Raw genomic sequence first — 21741 nt, forward strand, 5'->3', positions numbered from 1 at the left:
GTGCTAAAGAGTGAACTTGCTCTTGAGGCATGCCTAAGGCAATTGTCATTGATCCAGCTCACTGTGTGCTCTGTGTCTGTGTGTGTGCCTGCTCCTGTGTGTGTGTGTGTGTGTGTGTGTGTGTGTGTGTGTGTGCTTGTTTGTTTCCAGCTTGAGGATACAGACTCTCAAGCTGATGTTCCTGAGGAGATTGAAGATAATACAACTGCATCACAGGTAAGAAACTTTACTTTAGATTTATAGCAGTGAACATATATACATATATACATGCACATGTATACATATTTTTTTATTTTTCTCCATTTTCCAACCGAGGTAGTCCACTACAACCTACAGTATACTGTATGTGTGTGTGTGTTTATAGTTGGAGGAGCTGATTAAGGAAGTGCAGGTGCTCAGAGAGGAGGTGAGGAGTCGAGACAAGACCATTGCTCAGCTCACATTGCAGTGTCAACAGCTACAACATCATCATCAGCGGGACCAAATGGTGAGTTGGTGTGAACAGGACTGATACAAGTGAAAAGTCTGAAAATGGAACTGTATCCTATATGGGGAGAAATATAGAAATATATACAGTATAACCATTTCATTCCAGGAATACATTGTCTCCCTGCCTTATGTTTGGGACTCTGACAGAAATTAAACAGTATAGGGCATGTACACCCAAAAAACCTCTACAGGTGCTGGATCAAAAAACAAATTGAAGGCAAAAGTCAGACAAAAGATCTACACGTTGTTCTGATAGCTCCCAGCTATTGTCAAATAGGCAATGACAATTGTCAAATAGGTCTGACAACATGTGGCAAAGATCTTTGTTAAATCGGAACATTGCTCTGTTAAATTTGCTGGGAAAGTTGATCTTTTTATTTAGGTATGTGAGATGTTTGTTGTTTGATGTTTTAAAGATATTAATTATAGTATTTTCCACTTTGGAAAATACTACTATTAATCCACTTTGTACTTTACACTTATTTTAATTTTATACTTATATCCACTTTGTACTTAATTTATCTTGCCTGTATTATAGTGTATTCTGATTTGCTTAGAACTTCTATTCCTGTGTGCACTGACGGGATAGTGAGCAGCTGTAACAAAAAAGTATTTCTGATCTGATCTGATCTATTTTGATAAATGAAATTAGGCACAGAAAAGATCATTGCTAAAAGGATTGGCAGTTTATACAAATCACAGATTTACCTCAAAGGGCAACAAATTACACCCTGTGTCCTTGACCTGGAAAATGAATGCAAATCCATAGTTTGGACTTCATGTTACCTCCAAATAATGTATATTTGCTGTTATGAAGGGCTGTTATCAAGGAGCTCCAGTGTAAGGAAGCAGCATCCTCTTCATGATAAGATGCAAAGGTTGGAAATATAGTGTACATTTTGAGAAACATTCTACATGAAGTATCTACAAAGGAGTCTCAAAATAGTCATAACTGTGGTGAACTGCGCTCATCGCTAACAGAAAGTAAGTGATCATGGCTCTTTAACTGAATGTCAGTGCAACATGTGGACTATCAATACAGGCTCATCTTCAGCTGAGTATTACAGGATCTAGGTGTGTGTTTCTTAAGCATGTACAAATAGGGCGATAGTAGCTCCAGTGCTCATGTTTGCTTTCATGTAGCTTTCATGTGCTGCAAGCATGTAGCTGGTAGTTCACCTCCTTGACACCAATACTCTTAACAAATCTGAGATAGTTAAGCATGTCTGGGCACAACTACTGCCTGTCTTTTGTTTACACCAATTCAGGTTTATCAGATCTTACAAAGAGAAAGCATTAAAAGAAGGAATAGAATGAACAAAGACAGGAGAAATAATTTTCTATAAACGGAATCACCATGTGCTTTGTAGCATATTGAAGACAGAGAAGGATTTATAAAGACACACATTGTGGAAGGCGAGTGATGCATGTACAGATCCACCATTCAGCTGTCGAGTGTGTGAAGACACACTGTAGTACCCTTCATCGTAGGTGGGAGTTCAGTTTCTGCTCGGTATGTTGCTGGACTCCTACATGCACTCAAGTGTGTGTACTTGCACGGGTACAACTGCCTACCAATAACCTTCGTTCTGTTCGCTTTTAGCTGGCTCCATCTCCACTCTAACATTCATTAGTGTCTTGACCAGGTTCCCTTGTTAGGCAAACAACCGTATGCTTGGCTGCCATTATTCAAATCCCTATCGTATCGAGAAATACCAAATGTCAAAGCGAGGCCTGTCCGCCAGCCTCCCTGCCGCATACTCACTCTCCAATTAGAATTAGCACCCACCCACAGCAGGTTCTTCAGTCCAGCACAGCATTGTTGCACCCTCAACAAGCGAAGAGAGTAAGAAAAATCTAGGACATGTTTTCAGATCTGTGCCTGACGTTAATGCGTGTAGAGGTGGAAATAGTGAAGATGTTGGGAGAGAAGTAGCTAGAAGATAAGGAAACAGAGATATTTACTGTGCTGACTCTGTGTTGAAGCACTGTGGGCACCCAAAGTTAGGATAGAGTAATGGTGAAGAAGGTTTGTGTTCTCATGGTCTTGATGTCCCTGCAGTACAGGGTTGAATAATGATGAAGCCAACACCAAAAAAACCTAAACACAGAAGGCTTGGATTAGTTTAATTTGCTGACGAACCCTGAATTTTTGGTTGTGAGAAAATAACAATTAGAACAACACTGGCTCAGAGTCTCTGAAGATTGCCAGTCATCTGGTTCATATGGTATCTAGAATTTAGAAAGTCAAAGGCTACTGGACCTGCTGTTCGTCCTTGAAATTGGTTAAGAGATAATATTGCAGTTGGTAAAGAGTCAGGTAAACAGAGGGAGGTGAAGTGTTGAAGAGAAACTGCTGAGAGACAGAAGGGGGGAACAGTTGACTGAATTGAACATAATGGAGTAATGAGAAAACAATAGAGGAGCTGTGTGTGGCAGGGAGAAAGTCTATTGCAGTATACTGTGTGTGTGTTTTGTGTGTGCATGTGGAGGGCTGAGAGGAGAAAATGGCAGAGAAAATGAAATAATGGGAGAGAGAAAAGTGTAACTATCAAAGATAGAAAACTGATTTCTCAGTCTTACTTGACAGAATGCAGCTTTGGATGCTGCTTCCACTGCAGTTGAGGCTGACTGCTCACGATTATGCGTTCGTCTTGCTTGAGCGGCATTGAAGTTTTCACCACGGCTGGCAAAAACGAGCAATTTCTGTCAGATTCTCCATAGTCTTTGCAGCCAAGCTCTGCCGTTGCTCTGCTATTTATTCACGTACAAGAGAGACTATATGAGATTTGGTGCTAGATTCTTTAAAAAAAAATGCTTACAAAATGATTTAATTTTAACTAGTTCCTCTGTTTTTCTATATCAATATTGGATTGAGTTATTAGTTTGAGTTTTAAAAAAGTAAATGTATTACTCACATTAGGGGTGTAATACAGGGGCGGCTGTGGCTTAGAGGTAGAGCAGCTCGTTGTTGATGTTGATGTGTCCTTGGGCAAGATACTGAACTATAACTATGGGGCGAATGACATCTAGTATAAAGCGCTTTGAGTGGTCAGAATACTAGAAAGGCGCTATACAAGTACAGTCCATTTACCATTAGGTAGTCAGTCAATGTGGTTTGTTGGTAAATGTTTTAACAGATGAAAAAGGAGGTAATATTGGGTGAACATGTGCTTAAAGTAAAATTCAGCAAGACATTTACTGCAGGATCTCTTAACTACCATGTAAGGGTAATTCTTACCATTAACAACCTGGGCTTGATTTTCCCTGATTTGGCCAGTTCTAATCAAAACTGCCTGATAATTTGCTGACTCCCAGTTTTCCTCCACATTCGATATGAAAAAGTAGAGATACAGGATGATATTTCATTGCCTCTGCGTAGATATATTCATTGATTTTTGCCTTCAGTTTAATTTATTAATTTAAAACCAACCACGTGCACAAGACATTACGATTTTTTTTTGTCAGTTATAGTTTTTTTGTCTGTTCATTCATGTGATTGTAACTGGTATTTTAATGGGTAGTTTTCCTGCTATGTTTACTGCTTACAGGTTGTATACATAGACAAGTGGTGATGCCAAATGCAAGATATTAAAACCAACAAAAAATTCTCACACATCTTTCTTGGAATAGCCAATATGAGGGGTTTTTTCATGACTTTTTTTTCATGTTCTTCCGATTATCTAAGTAAATATCTATTGAAGTATTTTTTAAATTTTCAAGCCATTTATGAATTGAATTGCGGTGGGTCCAATTGCACTGTGAGTGTGTGTGTTGTTGTATTTAAAGGGGCATGCTTTCAGTACTTTTGTTTTGTCTTTTAACGTTTTTCTTTGCTCTGTTCGATTTGATTTGACTGCTGTACATAGTGACAAGCTTTTAACCAGCGTGAATGTAGACTTAGAAAAATGTGGCCCAGGTTAAAAACAAGATAAATAATACAACATTCAGTTATAGTGTAAAACACTTTCTTTCATTGATACATTTATTCTTGCCCCCTCAGCCTGCTCAAGGACGGCAGTTCAGGTGTCAGTGCCACCACCAGAGGGCTCCCTCTTCACTACGACAGAGCGACAGACAGAGAGACAAAGGGATGCAGCATCACTATGACAAGGCCACCCAGACATACTGGAGACCACCGAGCCATGCTGTGAGTCCAGACATTCACAGCATCCGAAACAACACTCCTCACAAGTGCTCTCTTTCGACCTTTGTTTTGCGAAACAGGATTTCTAAAATCTGAAAAAACTGGTTAAGCATAAAATGTGTGTTCCAATTTATTTAAACAATTATCAAGATAGTATTATATATCGGCATTTCCCTGGTGCAGTAATGCATATCTCAGTTTAACATTCACATGTGGATATGCAGGTGTATACATGTTGCTGAGTTACGCCACTTAATTCAGTCATCCAGTTTCACATTTATCTGCTGCATCTCTCTGGCCAGCCATGTCTGAATTCTTAGATGACTACACCTCTCTATGGAATACAGTTTATTAGGTTGTCAGTGGGCTTGCACAGTAGGAGGGCGGGAAGAGAAAAGAGAGACATTCATGGGAGGAAGGAAGTAGACAGACAAACACTGAGAGAGAAAGGTGAAAGATGGATAGATATGTGTTCGATGTGTTCAGTATCATGCCATAATAACATGCTGCGTGGCAGCCAAGTATTGATTCAATAGCAGGAGTGCCACAGGCAGGGTGCCTAGCAAACACTCCCCTAATTGACCTGCTCTCAGCTAAAAGGGTGACACACACACACACACACACACATTAAGAGGCAGACATCAGCAGTATAAGGAGATTACATAGAGAAAAGAATAGAATAAAAAAAAACAGTGGTTAAAAGGTACTTGTATATTTTACAGTATAATTTAATGTATTACACATAGGCTACAGAGGGAAAAATAAAGGACAGAACAAGCAAGCTCACTAACTATAGTAGGTCCCTGCTTACCAAGAGCAGTGGTTTAACAGTTGCTATGGCAACCATCAAAGCAGGTCTAGCTGTGCTTGATGGAAATCCTCTCCATGGTGGGAACATCTACCTGTGACCTGTAGTGCCTGGTGTATAATAACACACTAAAACACAAAACACAGTAAGATTGAGTTTTTGCTTTTCTCTCTATTTTGTCTACGCCTGTTTTTAGATATTTCGTTTTTTGCCACCATCCTCCCTGTTCTCTTCCTTTAATCTACATTACTCTGTCATCACCAGAGTGGAGAGTATTTCCTGCACTGTGTTTTTCAGCATTGTGGGCACAAACACATTATGTTAGTGACATTTTAGTTTTCAGAGCATGCAATTGCTCTGAAAAGTAAGCTGTGAGTTTTCTGTTGCTGTTTCTGACAAGGTAACAAGAAAAGAGAGAACAGAGTAAACAAATAACAGAGAGAAGGGGATGTTTCTTTCTCTGTTTTTCTTACTTTTAGATCATATCAAAGCTCTTGTTGTTGCAGTGACAGGTTTAGCACCTTCAGCGAGCTCGGGTTCACCGTGTCCCTCATACAATGCTTTGCTTTTACCTCTTGTATGTTCACACAATCTTTCAGTCTATTTTTGAGTCTGTCTTTCTAGCTATTCTCTTTCTAACCCTTGCCATTTTTTACACAAATATTATTTTCTTTTTCGCAAGTTGCACATTCATCGAGTCTGACTCTCTTTATTTCGCTTTTCCTCCAATACACACATACACACAAAGGCACACACAAATTCATAATCTGATGTCATCTTTATTGTTGCTCTCTGAAATGCCCTTTTCTGTTGATTTTATCCTTCTCTGACATTTAAAGTGCCACTGTGTCAGAGCACTGGAGTAGCTCTTGCCCTCTGATAGTATTTTTGAGTGCTAAGCTGAAAGGATCAGCCAAGAATAACTTTGATGTCAAAAGGCCAGTAGCTATAATCTTTTTATAGGTTTAATGCTGATATCTAGTTGCCTTATCAGTAGCCTAGAGGGCAAAATGTACACCCTGATACTGGGAGGTCTAGAGTTGAGTTCCTGGCTAAGTCCTGCCAAAGACTTGAACATGGACTTAAGGGAAATCTCACTGTGCTTTGAACTCTTTGAACTTTGAAGATTAAGAGTATAACAGAGAGTAAGCTTGTGGCCTCTGACCTTTGGACATGGCTATTTAAGGACATTTAGCTTTCTGTGTACAGTTCATTATTCATGCAGCATTTTCAAACAGTTTATATATTCTCCTCAATCGAGCCATTCAGTCCCATCATTTTTTCTCAGGAACCATTGTGGGCTATTGCTCTGTAGGCTGCTTTAACCAATTTCACTGTTTGTGGAGACCAGGGACGTACTCATCTCCTAGCTTCTTCACAGTCCGTAGGAAGGCTTTGGCAACATATACTAACCAACTCCTTTGGGCACCAGCTCCTGCAGCTTCCTATTTTAATCTGCTTACAATCCAATTTCAAGTCCAAAAGCATGCTCAGGAAAAAAGTGTCCCACAATAGAGTGTGAGTAATGTCTGTCAGTGTACAAGATGCAGACAAATTGGACACACTTGTTGCAGAAAGACACATATGTAGTGTGACATTAGAAACTACTTAAACGTCACTTGTAGAAAAATAATCATCTTGAATAGCTCCCCAGAGCAATCACAGCAGCAGAAATGTTTTCTGTGTCTCCTCTGCCTTTCACAACAAATAAAACATGAGCAGTATGATTTTAGTCATTTCAGATGTAGCACAAAAGAAAACTATGCAGACTTGTGTTTGTGTGTGTATCTGTTTGGGTTTTTGTTTGGTGTGTGTGTGAGAGAGAGACCCTGATTGTCTGCATATGTTTGAGTTTGTTTGTGTGTGTGTGAGTGGGATGTGCCACATGTATCTCTTGTACTCAAGTGCAGGGCACACACAGTGTGACTGAACAATGAGTTCAGCAGACTGAGGACTGGGGAGCCGACCTTGTTAATAACCCAGATAAACAAACACACAGATGAGCAGCAGCAGTGAAACAATGGCAACACAATAGGCAGTGTTTCATCAGTGGCAGACAGAGAAGATAATTACAGCTACCCTCCTACTCCCTCTCTGCCTTTTAAACATCCACTTCTTCTTCACTTCGTCTCTTCTCACACCTCCCGTCATGTCTTTTTATCGCTTCTGTTCTCTCACTCTGTTATTTTCTTTCTTTCTTTCTTGCTTCAGTGATTTCTTTCTTTCCCTGTATTTTTGTCTCTGTCATTCTTTCTTTGACATTACCTCTCTACTTCTTACCTCAGATGTAATTAGATCAACTTGCTGTCATAGAGAGAGAGAGAGAGAGAGAGAGAGAGAGAGAGACTGGAGTATTGAACAAGGTTAGGGATCAGTATTAAGCTGTAGGTTGAAAGAACAAGTTTTCCCCTCTCAGATCCTGACATTATCTCTCCACCCACATCCCCTCTGTCCTGCCCCATACTCAATGCACAGCAGAGTCATCTTGGACAGGTAAGGATTTAATTGCCAAAGTCAGTGAAATGAGACATTGTGTCTAGACCTGAGGTATTAGCTGTAGCCAACCACAGGAAACTCTGTGTAGTGGATTAGGGGATTCAAGCAGAGAGAGGCTGTTTTAGGGGCACGACATCATGGTTTCTTCTGAATGCTGTTGTTATTTGATGAAAAGGTTGTAGGATCACAAAGAACAACTTTTACATGACTTTTAAATTCTTGTCCTATTTTACCAAGTTTCACCATCTGCTGTTGGGACTCTGCACAGACGAAGTAGCTTAACAAATCCTGAGAGATGTGAAGGGGCTACTACTATTACTGTTATTTCTGTTGAGGAAAATGACATTTCAAACACAACTGCTCTATTTTATTTTTATTTATTATTGTTCTCTCCCTTCATTTCTTTTTACATTCTCAGATAAATGTCATTTAAGCTCTTTTGACATACCATGAAGCAAGTTTTTTTAAGTCCTTAACAAACACCAATTTTTTATGCACAAACTTGAAAATTACTGTTCTTTCATTCCTTTTCTTGAACCTTTTTTGGTTACAAATATGAACCCGGCCTCTTCTGAATGGTAACTCTTTGTTGACAGTCACAAAGGTAGAATTAGTCTAAAGTGAACAAAACAAATCTACAGAGGGGGCCCCAACAATGTTAATGTTATTCTCTTTCTCTTTTTTTAAATACTGTTTTGTCCTGAATGCACTTTTGTTATAAAGACAAACACAACTATTTTCACAATGACATTGGGATCTTGAAATGCTTTACACTGATACAATCATGAGGCTTTGTACTTTTAAATAAATTGATAGTTTGTGAACTTTAACTGGATGCTGCTTTTTAAAGGGTTGAATATATATTAATTATTATTTTTGCACCAGTTTTCTTCAAATTTGCTGCCTAATTCCACGTGCACTGCAGTTCTTGTCACTGCTAACGCTACTGTTGTCCCTCGAGAGTGCTACAGAAAGACATGTGCCTTCCTCCACTGCCTCGTGAGCTTTACCAGGAAGGTGTAATGCGTGGGTGACTATAGTTCACCCCCACTATGCAGGCATAACCAGAAAGAGTTGTGAGAGCAGCAACGAGGAAGAGAATCCTCGCTTTCCACTCTTGAGCAGTTGTGTTCGCTGGAAAGAACCGAGCCAGAAGTACTGTTACCAGGCATCGTGCCCAGGGTCTGTGTGCTGGTGGGCGAGAAATGAAAGAACTTTTAATGAAATTGATGGAATATGAAAAACTTTTGTATTTTTTCAATTTCTGTCTCCCTGCCCTTGTGAAGCTCTGTCAGCCCTTAATTGGAGAGCCTTTAAAGAGATGGAAAACTGTAAAAATAAATTGACAGGCTAAGCTGCTGCGCGGTCTAATACAGCTGCCGGACACTGTCAGAATGGTTTGAGAGCTCTCCAACATGCCCTCTTGTTCTCATCGCCCAAGGTATTCCTCTCTTCAAATGAAGCCTCGACAGGAGGCTTCTGCTGAGACCTCCCGCTGAAACAGTTGTTGGTGTTAAAGGAAATACATGGACGAGAGCAGATCAGGGAAACTCATTCCTCCCCCCTCCAGCATTCGCATTAGGAGGGCTCTGAAATAGCCTGGGCTGGACCTGCTGAGAAGTTGTTACCTTCCCCTTCTTGTCTTCTATCTCTCTCTCTGTGTTTCTTCTTCCCTCTGACAGATTTGGTGCTTCTCTCTTCTATATTAATAGTCTTATTTCAGCAGCTGCCCTCTCCACAGCTGAGAAAAGAAGTAGCATTTGATAAGGTTTTATTTTGTCTGTCGGCTTAACGTGATGGCCCTGCTGCCCCTTCACTTTGCCTCTCCGATGGGGGTCAGGGATCTTTGAATTGCTTAACCTGAAGATTGTTTTGGTATCTCGAAAAGGGCTTGTATGCTTTCGGGTACAAGTTTGTGCACAGAGGTACAGATGCTGGTCAAACAAAATGTTCAGACGGCAGAATGCATAATGTGACAAAATGAGAAAGTAGAGCATATAGACATATAGACAGCAGATGTGGCAAGAATGTATAATAAAATAAAAATATACACATTATAGTGGCAGATGGTTTGGAAAGCAATGTTTTGCTTCATGTTTGTGTTTGGATACAATTTCCTATTAATAATAGCTTAATAGTGATGTGGTGGAGAACTAAGTGTATACAGTACAGAACGCTGTTTTGATTTCTTAAAACCCACTGACTGCCGGTAGTCTGGTTATCACAAAGTGACATGATGTGCAGCCAAACAACATGCGTTGTGAAACGCACTTCACATGTAGGTGCAAGGCTATTGGAAATCAGCATTGATGAAAAGAGCCTGCACACTGACTTCAAACCACAAATGTATTTAAACAGACCACCTCATCAGCCTATTAGTATATGTATATGGGTCAAGTGACCTTTTTTTTTACATTTTGACCTGACAAGACTGGGATCAAAAGATTGTACATTTAAATAAATTTGTGGTTTGAAGTCATTGTGCAGCCAAACATTGTTCAAATCACAGAACTTTATTTGGAATTTTAGTAGAGATCCCAGTGTCCAGGAGACACCAAATATAAATTTTGTCTCATTAACATGGATTAATATGCATGGATGGAATGGATGTTTTTATGGGCTGTGTTAATTGGACTATCCATACTCATTAACAACGTGTTTATGCCTGTGAGTGTGTGTTTTCTATGTTATCATGCTTCTGTGTGTGTGTGTGTGTGTGTGTGTGTGTGTGTGTGTGTGTGTGTGTGTGTGTGTGTGTTCTGGTACGTCATGCCTTTTGTCTCTTGTGTTTTTCTCTGTGTAGGGTGTGCTGCCCACCCCCTTGCTGTCCCCGTGGCAGGCACAGCACCAGGGCCTGACCCGTACCAGCATGCCCCAGCGCAGACAGAGTGAGTCACTAACATCCTTTGCAGCCTCTTCTCCATCTTTTCATAACACTAGTTAACAACATAACTAGGCGTCTGTAAATATCCTGAAAAAGTTTAACTTTATCTCAAATAATAACCCTCTAGCCTACTGAAGTATCTTTGTTTCAGTTAGTAGCAATCTTTTTTCACTGTACAATTACAGGACTATTTGTGCTAAGTGTCTACTTTTAGATTAATTTGGAACAAGGTTATTAACATGCAAAATAGTTTTTCTTGTTTGTTTTACTAAACACAGTCTGACTTCTTGTCCCTTAACAATTAATTTTCTGGTATCCTGTACCTATGTTGCCTATTTATAGCTTTATTAGCTGTGTTCAGTCAGAAACTGGCTAGCTTTGTCGACTTTCTAAAACCTGCAGCTACCTGTATTTCTAATCCTCACTTTACTTCCCTTCACTGTTTGTAGACATTCATTAAAAAATAATATATCTCTAATTTGCGGTAGGAATAGTGTCAATATATAATGGAAATTAATGATATAATAGTTCCTCTAGCAGAAGATATATCTTCTATTCTTGAACAAATAGTACACATGACGATAATGTGATCTTTGCTTTGGATATTAAATTGAAATTTACAAAATGTTTCTGTAGACTAAAACAGTTTGACTTCATTGAGAAAGATGGGACAATGACAGCGCAGTCACAACAACCTCCCCTATCTAATTGAATCTTTTGTATTATGCTGTGCTGATGAGGTAGCAAGTACGGGATGCAGGTAAAGAGAATGACAAACGGATAAATAGACTTCAGAAAATGCACATGTGTGAGAGAGTGAGGAGCAAAAAAGAAAGAAAGAAACAAAGAGAAGAACCCACGCTTTGTTCCTTTGATGTATCCCGGTGGGGCTCAGCTTTGCTTTGAGAGTGAAGGTGAAAGAAATGTGGCACAGGTATATTTTTTTAGTATATCTCAGGTTACTTCAATATCAAGTGCACTTGTGTATATAGACTATTTTGACAAAGATGCGAGTACAGCCCAGCATTCAGTCAAAATACATTTTCTCCTACCAGCAGATTGCATGGTCTAATTAACCAAAAAATACAGTATTAAAAGAACGTCTGTACAGTGGGAGAAAAACGGTAGGAGGAACTGAAACATACTATGATGATGATTCAGTAATTATATTTTGCATTAAATTGGTGTTTGTTGAGCTAATGTGTGACCTTTTCTTGCAAGCATAGACTGGGAGTTAATTCTGCATATAAAATGTCGTAACCTCCAATAAATGTCTGTACTCCCTCCTTTTCTCTTTCCCTCGTTCTCCCGCGTCTCACTCCATCCTCTCTCCCTGTCTTTTTAACCCCTTTTTTCTCCTCATCTTATCTCTGTCAGTCAAAAATCTGAAATTGAATCTCCCATGTTCTCTCTCTTCTACCTTTGCCTCCCCACACATAATGCCTATGAAAAGGAGTGGAGCACCTAGTGCAGTACTTCTATGACACAGCGTGGTACAGTAACCCTTTCTTTACCATGCAGCCATGACCCCACCTTCTGCACGCTAGGTTGTGTTTGGCATCAGAAGAATGCCCTTCTACGTCTGCTTTTGCATGCTTTGCGTTCAATTTTCAGTTGTTTTGGAGTTTTTATCTCGTGTATCTTTACTTGGAAGTTTGGTCTGCTCTTGTTAATGGAGGTCACAGTGATACTGTTTTAGTTATGGTCATTTTTCATTTTTTTCACATTTCATTTACCTATTCTTTGTTGGTTTGCCTTGTTTCTTTAGTTATTCACAGTTTTACATTGAGGTCTTTTTAATTTGTTCCATCCTATCAAATTAAGTATATAAGAACCATTATGCATGCATTGGTAAATCTCTCTGTGTGGATTTGTTTTTCTATATTTTCCTCATTGAACAGGTGCTTTATTATTTTAGGTATTCACCTTGAAGGATTTGGATGGAGTGTTTTGAAAGGAACCTTTAAGAATACCCCTGTGTAATTGGACATGAATACATATTACTGCTGTCTTGAGCAATCGCCTTCATTCTAACTCCCCTAATAAAAGCAGTTAAGCACAGCAAGCAAAAGACAGTTCCATGTAATCACACATCCTCTGCTCTCACACTCTGTCCACAGCTTAAACACAATCCAAATCACCATTTTCACAACCACCTATATTAAATGATACTAGGAAGTCTAATCTAGCTTTGAAATGGAGCGCTACAATATTGCCACCCTCATCTGCTTATGTGCTGCGATGAAATTGTCTTCCGACAGACATAATGGGGATCATTTACATCCTTATTCAAATTCTTGACTGTTGCTTTTCTAATCACACAGCCATTTTTCATGGTAAGAGGCTGGAGATGAGGTTGGTTATAGTGGACCCTGACATCTTCCAGGGCCTCAAATAGGCGCGTATCTTGGTTAGACTGGTGATTTTCTGTTAAAGTGATAGCTATCATTAGTGAGCTGAGATATTTACTTCTTGCCAGTGCAGTGAAGAGCTCAAAATGATTGCTGCTAATTATTAGTATCTGCAGCAGACAGCTGTAGAAGCAAATATTAATTGACTGTGACCCTATAGATACTGCATGGTGCTATCACTGACAGAGGCTTCTTTCAGCTGGGCCAGCTATAAATATACACACTCACTGCAAACCTCACAATTAAAGGTATCGTGTATTACTGGTATTCTTATGAGAATGGACAAATAGTACAAGACCTGTACCTATAATGTTTAAGTGTGTTCAGTTTGCTTTGTTGTGAACAAAACAGAAAATGAGATTATATTAATAATGTCACTCAATCTTTTGATGATGTCTGATTAATGTAGTTGGTTTAATTTGGTGACATCTGTAATTTTTGGATTGGAACAAAGTCCTTTATTTTGTTTCGAACTAAATAAAGTAGGGAGTGCTCACTCTCAGACTGAATCACCCAGGAATGAGATACTGTCAAAGCTGAAAAAATACTTAATAACATGCTCATTATTTTGTGTGGCAAAGTAATCAGAGCTATTGTATAAAGCAACTGAAACATTCTTTATGTAGGTTTTTTAGTTGTTGTTTTTTTAATAGTTATAATAGGCTAGTGGACACATTGAGGCAGGAGACCAGGAGATGGAGCTGTGGCCTCGGGCATCTACCCCCACTCACAATACAAATGACTGATGATAGAAACAGGCAGAGCAGTTTGACCTGCACAGCTACATATTCGTATCCTCTTAGATCACTTTACTTTCAACTCACTGAGGGTATGTTTCTGCTAAAACTGAGTTCATGCTTTTTAGTAGCTTTAGATGGTTCCAGGTGGATTGAGATTCTTTAAGTTCTGCTCAAAGCATATTGATGGAAAAAGGCCAGTCCTCTGATTTTTGATGGTAAAAACTGAAGTAATGCCATCAGTGTGCCTTACAGAATCAGTCTCAAACTAAGTAAGCTAACATAAGAAATAGTATAAAGGATCGATGATGAATCAATGTTGAGGTCATAAACTATTCAGAAAATGTACTTTATGCAAGATATTTATATATAGCTCAATACCGATCAATACTTTTTTCTGATCTGAGCAACTCGTGGGTTGCAACTCTGTTCTTGCTGTTGATTGTATGGACTAATAAGCACTGATGGTTTTGCATTCTGCTGCTTATCTGGAAATGTGGTCCAGAATAGTTGTTGCAAAAGAAGGTTATCTTATGGCACTATACATCATCCGGGCATATAGTGGTACCTCTTGTAAAAAGCAAAATTAAATTTATATTTTTAAGTGGAGCTGTGATGCAGAAAGTATCTAGAATCTGTGAATTCTTCAATCTCAAACAAATAAAGCAAGTGCAGGGAGTGGACAGATAGCCTATATTACGAACACTTGTAGAATCTAAACCAATTCAATACAGGAGTGTTGCATCAAATGCTAACTCTGTTAAGTCATAATGAGTTTTTGTTGAGTCTGACTCTTTTGAAGCCGTAGTTTGTTGTTTTGTTGTACTGGATAATAAGCAGCTCTTTAACACAATAAATATTGAACATAATGAGCTTCACTAAGACAGTAATTGTTGCAGGGCTGTTATAGGATTGCATTAGATTGTACAGGTGTTCTTGATTTTGTGTTCATACCATGGTTGGTCTAAATTTCATGTGGTTAACAGCTCAGCATGTTCTTACTCAGGCAGCAGCACTGTAGCTCTCAGTTTGAATGTTTTGAAGCCCCTCTGCAGCTGCGATCACAAAATGACTCAAAGACTTCAGTAGATTCCAGGAACTCACACGGCAAGGTTATTCTCCTCTGCTTGTTTTTGAGTGCTGAATCAGGGCTTACTCTGTGACTTTGCTTTGCCCATTCCATGAATAGTTCAGCGACTGGCAGTGGAAACAGGCTGTGATATTGAAGAGTAAATAAACAAGTCAAAGAAAGGCAGAATTTTCAGTTAGTTTTTTGATTCAGAATTTCCTTTGCAGCTGCAAAATATTCAAAAGGCTGGATTCCACAGGGATCAAAGACACCAAAAAAGGGGACATTTTTAAAACCAGCCATTTCTGGAACATGATAAAAACAAGTCCTGAGTCCTACCTCATTATACACTGACTGTTCCTATGTGACTATTTTATACCCATTTTTAAAAAATCTAATTGATATATCTTTCCTCTTCTCTGCAGCCTCAAATATTACAGCCTTTCAACCCCAGCCTCAACGAGCGCCTCCACCAGGGAAGACTAATAAAAACTCCCCCCACCGAGGACCGCAGTGACCTCACAAGGAGTAGATCAGAGGAAGGAACCAATATAGATGCTGACCGTCCTCATGAAGACCTTATGGCAGATGTTTCTGGGCCAACAGACCTCGACAAGCTGAGTCATCTCCTAAATGCCCATCTGCACCGCCCAGGCTCTGGGGCACCACAGGGGGTAACTGCCAAAGACAGTCCAGCATCAGCAGCTCAGTCTGCAGCACAGCATGAGTGGAGAGCCCCCACTGTGATACTGCAGAACTCTGGATCTGCTGGTTCGACTTGCCCTCGCATGTTTCAGCCTCCTGGCCTTCACAAGCGTGTGTCTCTCCCTGCACTCAAGCCAGGGGGCACTGGTGGCTTTGCCTCTCTGAAGCCGGGGTGTTCCTTAGGGCCTCTGGCTAACCAGACCAAACAGCTGCCCCCTCCGTCTAGAGGCCTTCCCTGCTTTAACGCTGGACCCCAGGTGCAGGCTCGAAGTCTAAGTCGCACTTCACTGCTTCAGCCTTGCAGAACATCAAAGCCTTGCAGGAATCTACGGTGCACCAACTCCAGCCTGGAGGAGCCCGACCAGGGGACGCTCAAAGACAATGGGTCAGCCAAGATCCTGATCCCTTTGAGTCGCTCATGCCTTCCCAAGCCAAAGATTCCCTGAGGAGCTTAAGCCCACCAATCAAAACTTAAAACTGTAATCACTCTGACATTGATATTCATCCCCTTCTCTCCCCAGCCATAATAACAGTGTGATTGTTTTACCTTTTGAGTGTCAAAGGAACATACACTAAGCTCATTAACACATATGGACCATTCAGGGACTGCCTGTGTCGTTGACATTGGTATTGTGACTGTTGTATTGTTTCTAACTTAGCGTCTACAACTCCAGCCTGACTGAGTGATCGAAATATAGTATGTAGCAGGATCTTATCTTCACAACAATCCACAGTAGCATATGGCAGTTTTCAGACTGAGGGAAATTTATGAAAGAAATAATGTATAAATGCCCAGTTTACTAGCTTTGCACATGCACATGAATGCTGCTGATGCAAAAAAAAGTGTTAACATTTAGAGAAGTCAGCTTTTTGTCTATCCCCTGGCTATTATTACATTTTAAAGTCTAAGTTCACTTGTCCTCAAACAGCTGTGCCCTTTGACACACAGGTGCATGTGGTTTTAAAGATGGAGGTGATGTGAATGTGACCTTTGCATTGTAATAGAAGGCCCAGGGGAAGATGGAGGCAAAAACAAGAAGTGGGAAAGAAAGAAAAAAATACTAAAAAACAGTAGAAGTGGAATGGGGGCTACAGACTGAAAAGCAAATTTGTCAAAGTTCTCTGGAGCTGTCACGTCCAGAATGAAAACATGTGTTTGTGTAAATGTATGTGTGGTGTGTATGAAAGTGAAAGATGAGAGACAGAGGTGAGGCACAAAGAGGAAAACACTCCACACTGTAGGCGCATACATGTTTCTAATTCAGTTTGCTACGCTTACATCCTGAGTGAACCTTTGAAATGAATACCATGCTGGTGGTAGATATAATTAGGAGAAACAGTATGATTTAGGAATTCGCTTTCATAATGTATTGGAAAAGAGCAGTGTAATGAAGCACTCACACACTCACAAGTGTGCTCAGGTACAATGTAGGCTCACTCATTTCCATGTGCACACACAAAGTTCTCTGATACTCTGAAAAGTGTCTGTTATTTCAGGGTTACTTTGTGCATTTTTAGATAGAAAACAGTGAAGAGTAACAGGAAGTGTGATGAGAGAAGGGAGACAGCATGTAACAAAAATGTAATATCTTACAGTCTTATATTTCTTACTGTAAGAGAAACACAACACAAATAAATCTGCCAGTAATGTGAAGAATTTTTTATTTCAGTTTGCAGCAAATAAATCTGTTGTGAAAATTTTGAGAACTTTTTAAGTGAAAAACACGTAAAACGAGCGATCTGCCTCATTTGAAGTCATCACAATGTGATGTAAGAAAATTGAACAAGTCAGAATCAGGTTGAGAAAAGTAACACTTGAGGACATTGAGGAGTCAATTAAATAACTTGTTAATAGGGCCATTTTTACAATGCACACTGACTTCCTTGAACTATCTCCCTCAATGACCCACACATGGAAACATCCGCTAACAGGGATTCATTAGATGTTTGAAGCTGCTGCCTGGTGTGTATATGTGTGAGTATGCTTGAGTGTATGAGCTGTTGCCGTTTTCCCCCTGTCTCTCTCTTCCTCACGCTCTCCTGCACATCTCTTTGGGAACATCAAAGGTATTAGCGCGGTATTTTCAGGTAGGGAGCCTTCGGGGCTTTAGTGGTGTTTCTGTGGGAGTTTTGGAGAATTGTGTTTATCTCTCCTTTGCGGAGCCCTTTTGCAGTCTAACACTCCCGAAATGTCCCCGAACGGAGAGCAGCAGTGTGTTAAAAAGGCCTTCTGACAGCAACTCTGCTCTCTTCTCTGTCACGCCGCGTGACCGCTTGGTGTATGCCTCTGGCACTGTCCGGTCTACTGCGTCCAATAATGCACCCTACATAGACAGAGAGAGACAGAGAGAGAGAGACACATCACATGTATACACATCCGGACACACAAGTTACATAGACGCACAGGAACTCTGACAAAACTCAAAGAGAAACGAAACTTGGAGGGAACATACATCAGTTCACACTTCCCAGTAGCCACACAAGTGCACATAAATACACGCACACTTTAAATTCTATAGCAAAGTACATAAAATTCAAAGTTCGTTTGTGTTGTTTTGGTAGCTCACACAAAATGAGATCTCCAAGTACACATTGATCCGTCTGTCCGCCTTAGCCAAAAAAAAAGATGGCCATCTCTAGATTACCCTGGAAATGGGTAGAGGCTGGAAATGTGGATCCATGTGGCTGATAAAACGTGTTTACCTGTTGGACGGTTCAACATTGTGCCAAACCAGCCGAGCAGTCAACACCGCTTTGTGAAGCCAAGAAAAACCCATTTCTTTTAATGAAAACGGAAACAGAGAGAGAAAGATACATACAGGGGATGAGAAAGATGCACAGGGAGAGACAATAAGACGAAGCAGGAGGAGAGAGCAAAGAATAAGAGATGTTGAGATGAAATAGTGAAGCCGCTATAATCAGAATAAGCTGTTTCTGGCAGACCTTTCTGCTTGTGAATGTTTGTCTATAAAATGTCGTGAAGGTGTGTATAAGAGAAGAGAGGGAGACAGAATACATAGTATGTTTGTTTGTGTGCACTATGGTCCAGAGAATAGCCCAATCCCCTCAGCTGTGTCACTCACTGCTTAGCAATGCCAAACAGGAAATAAATGTTGCCCACTGGCTGTGTGTGTGTGTGTGTGTGTGTGTGTGTGTGTGTCTCCAGACACCTCTGGCTGCCAGTGTTTCTTTCTTGGAAGTGTGTGAGTGTGTGTGTGTGTGTGTGTGTGTGTGTATGTGAGTGAGTGTGAGAGAGAGATGTGTCTGCCCACAGGCCAAAGGCAAACGCATGCCAGGGAAAGCAGGGCAGTGCCATCCTTCTCTCCCTGTGCTGTATTCCCTATCTCCAAATCAATGGCCCTGCTCAATTTAGCAGTCACGCCAATCAGTCTTGCTAGCTATGCTATAACAAAAACACAACTGGGCTGAAAACTCGCTGCAGCAACTTTCATCAATTCTATTGCAGGATCTTGGTTCACTTTATTTTGCGAGAAGACTCAGAAATTATTAAGCTGCAATGCACAACAAGAAAACAAGTTACCAAAGGGGTCAGGTTGTTCGATATTACTACTCTGAATGGCACAGGACTGCATTTTGGCACTTAGTAAACATTATCTATCTATGGAGATGTTTTCTTGCAATACAATGAAAATGCACATCAACTGAGACACATTACTTGATTTTTAACCAGGTAATCCACTGATATTTAAAACATATAGTTACTGGGGAAAAAAGACAGAGGCATATTTGCAGTTTCAAGCTTTCGGCTTTACTTTAAAGCTCCTATAATTTATATTTTTTATATTAACATTGGATAAAATGACTATGTGTATGTAAAAGGAGTTGCTTGTAGTGACAAACCCACAGATAATCATCACCTGACTCTGCAGCAGGCAGCTGTTTTCAGCAAAAAAAGCTCTCATAAATCCACTGTACACTACCTGCTCAGCACCATATTGCAGAGAGACAAATAGAGTTAGCGGCTAGCTGGTGGACACAGTGGAGCATTTAGCAGCTAAAGAGCCAGAAATTTCCATCAGGAGTTGGTGGAGAGCAAAACAGAGCTAAAAGGAGAATAAATATTGGACATTTGTCAGGTGAACACAAACTTGAGTAAGTACTGTAAGCTACTGTTTGCTAACATGTTTGCCATATCAATTTTAATATGTTGGTGGTTACAGCTTGTTTCTGCTGCTCCCAAGTTTCCCAGCCTCCTCTGCCTGCTTCTGATGATAGTTTTAAATTAAAATTCAAAGCTTGAAACTGTAAATATACTTTTGTCTGTTTTTGGAGTAACTCTACTCTTATACTTGACTTGTGTTTTTGTATATTTGTTGTCCAAGCAGCAACAGACATGGTACAGACCACTGATGTTTTTTACAGCAGTTTCAAATCCACCACTCAAGTGTCACAGTTGTCATTTTTTCATCATAGCTAAATTTCCAACTAGAAGTTTAAAGTGTTAGCAGATAAAGCACCGTAATATAGCTTTTCTTCCCATAATATGCAAGGTCACTGTATTTATCACTATATAAACTCCAATATCAGCTGCTTCCAGGTGTTAAGCACTGTCTTCAGTGTACCGTGCAATATAGTTTGAAGCAAAAAGATGAGGGAACGCTACAATATATTTTTAGCAACCTTTTATGCAAATGAAAAACAGCAAATAAAGCATTTTTAAAATACTAATCTGAAGCACTTTAAATTATGTTAGTTGTTGATGCCGAATGAACATTGAAGTAGATTTAGACGCTACTAAGAATCCATTTGATTTTATAGTATCAGTGTTGATTTCTCTTATTCTTTCATTTCCCAGTGTGTGTTTTTGCTAAATCATATTTTTCTAGGAAGCCAGGTGAGACAGCAATAAAGGTTGAACCAAAAATCTGGCTAATCTTTCATTGGAGTTTTGTCACCATGTTTCTTGGTGTAATATGTTGTTTCCACGCAAATTGCTTGCATGATAGACTAATAACGTCCAGGCGTGTTTACCTTACATGCTTAACTGTAGGTCTAAGGAAAATTGTTAAACATCAGAGCAGAAGATGGTGCTGTGCCATCAATGAGAGGCCACAGGTCAAAACGCTGGTCCTGTAGTGCAAAATACTACTTTGTCAATGCTATTCATTGATCTGGATCACAGACCCTCACCAACGCTTACACACACAAACATAGCGCTGCTGATCTCAGTTCAACATGAAAGAGAAACCTCATTCTCAGTTTGTTTTCCTTGTTTTCACTGTCTACTGGTTGTATTTCTGTGGAAATAAAGTATGACAAATGTGGTTTTGTCTGATGTTTTGTTATTTTTAGAATAATTAACCTTTTTTATTGTAGAACACTTGTTTTTCTCTTAATTAATTCTATTAATTAAGAGAAACTTCAAAGGCAGACACAAGACCCTAGCATGTGTCACAGGGACACTTTCACCAGCAATGTATTTAAGAAATGTTCAGGCCCCTAAGAGGCTGCTTTGAGGACTTCAAGTACCACAGGTGTGAGGAAATGAGGGTTGTAGGTGTCCACAATGCATTTGGACAAAACATGAGATATGAAGTGTGAAAGTAGGAGAGGTAGATTTGGATTCTGTTGTGTTATCATTGACAAGAAATGCCTTGAACACATTTATTCGACATGAAAACATTTCCTAAGTAGCATTACTCATCTCTGTCCTTTCCAAACAATACAGCCTCTGTACACCTTGCATATAGTCCACTTCCTAATGAGGTTATGCACTCAGAGACGATGGGTGGATAACAGCCTGCTAAGCGCAAGGAGTAGCGTGACACTGTCATTAACTTGGAAATGTGGGAGATGGAGTGCAAAAGGTTTTCTCTTGAAAGGAAGCCAGGCTCTTTTATCATAAACTGTCAAATATAAATATGTTGAAGATAAAGCTAGAGAGCTGCAGGTTGCTACTCAAAGAACAGAAGTTTGGTTGAGCAATTCTATTCATAATATTAAGGAAAGTGCATATTCTTATGACATAAAATCA

At 39.8% G+C, this 21741-nt stretch overlaps 1 protein-coding gene across 4 annotated transcripts in view; it reads left to right on the top strand.

The window, feature by feature from the left end:
- The window catches only part of ccser2a (coiled-coil serine-rich protein 2a), a 53325-nt gene extending 32294 nt beyond the window's left edge, over positions 1–21031 (top strand). For 2 of the 4 annotated variants that reach the window (XM_044214181.1, XM_044214183.1), the window contains exons 7-10: positions 151–216; positions 365–487; positions 4493–4639; positions 15467–21031. In XM_044214181.1, the coding sequence (XP_044070116.1) occupies positions 151–216; positions 365–487; positions 4493–4639; positions 15467–16192 (1062 nt within the window). In that variant the 3' untranslated portion in view covers positions 16193–21031. Of the gene's footprint in view, positions 1–150; positions 217–364; positions 488–4492; positions 4640–10743; positions 10829–12277; positions 12318–15466 lie in introns of all 4 variants that reach the window. The other 2 variants (XM_044214184.1, XM_044214185.1) reach the window with 2 other exon arrangements.
- The last annotated feature ends 710 nt before the right edge of the window (positions 21032–21741 follow it).

Source organism: Siniperca chuatsi, linkage group LG11, assembly GCF_020085105.1.
Source record: "Siniperca chuatsi isolate FFG_IHB_CAS linkage group LG11, ASM2008510v1, whole genome shotgun sequence".
Lineage (NCBI taxonomy): Eukaryota > Metazoa > Chordata > Actinopteri > Centrarchiformes > Sinipercidae > Siniperca > Siniperca chuatsi.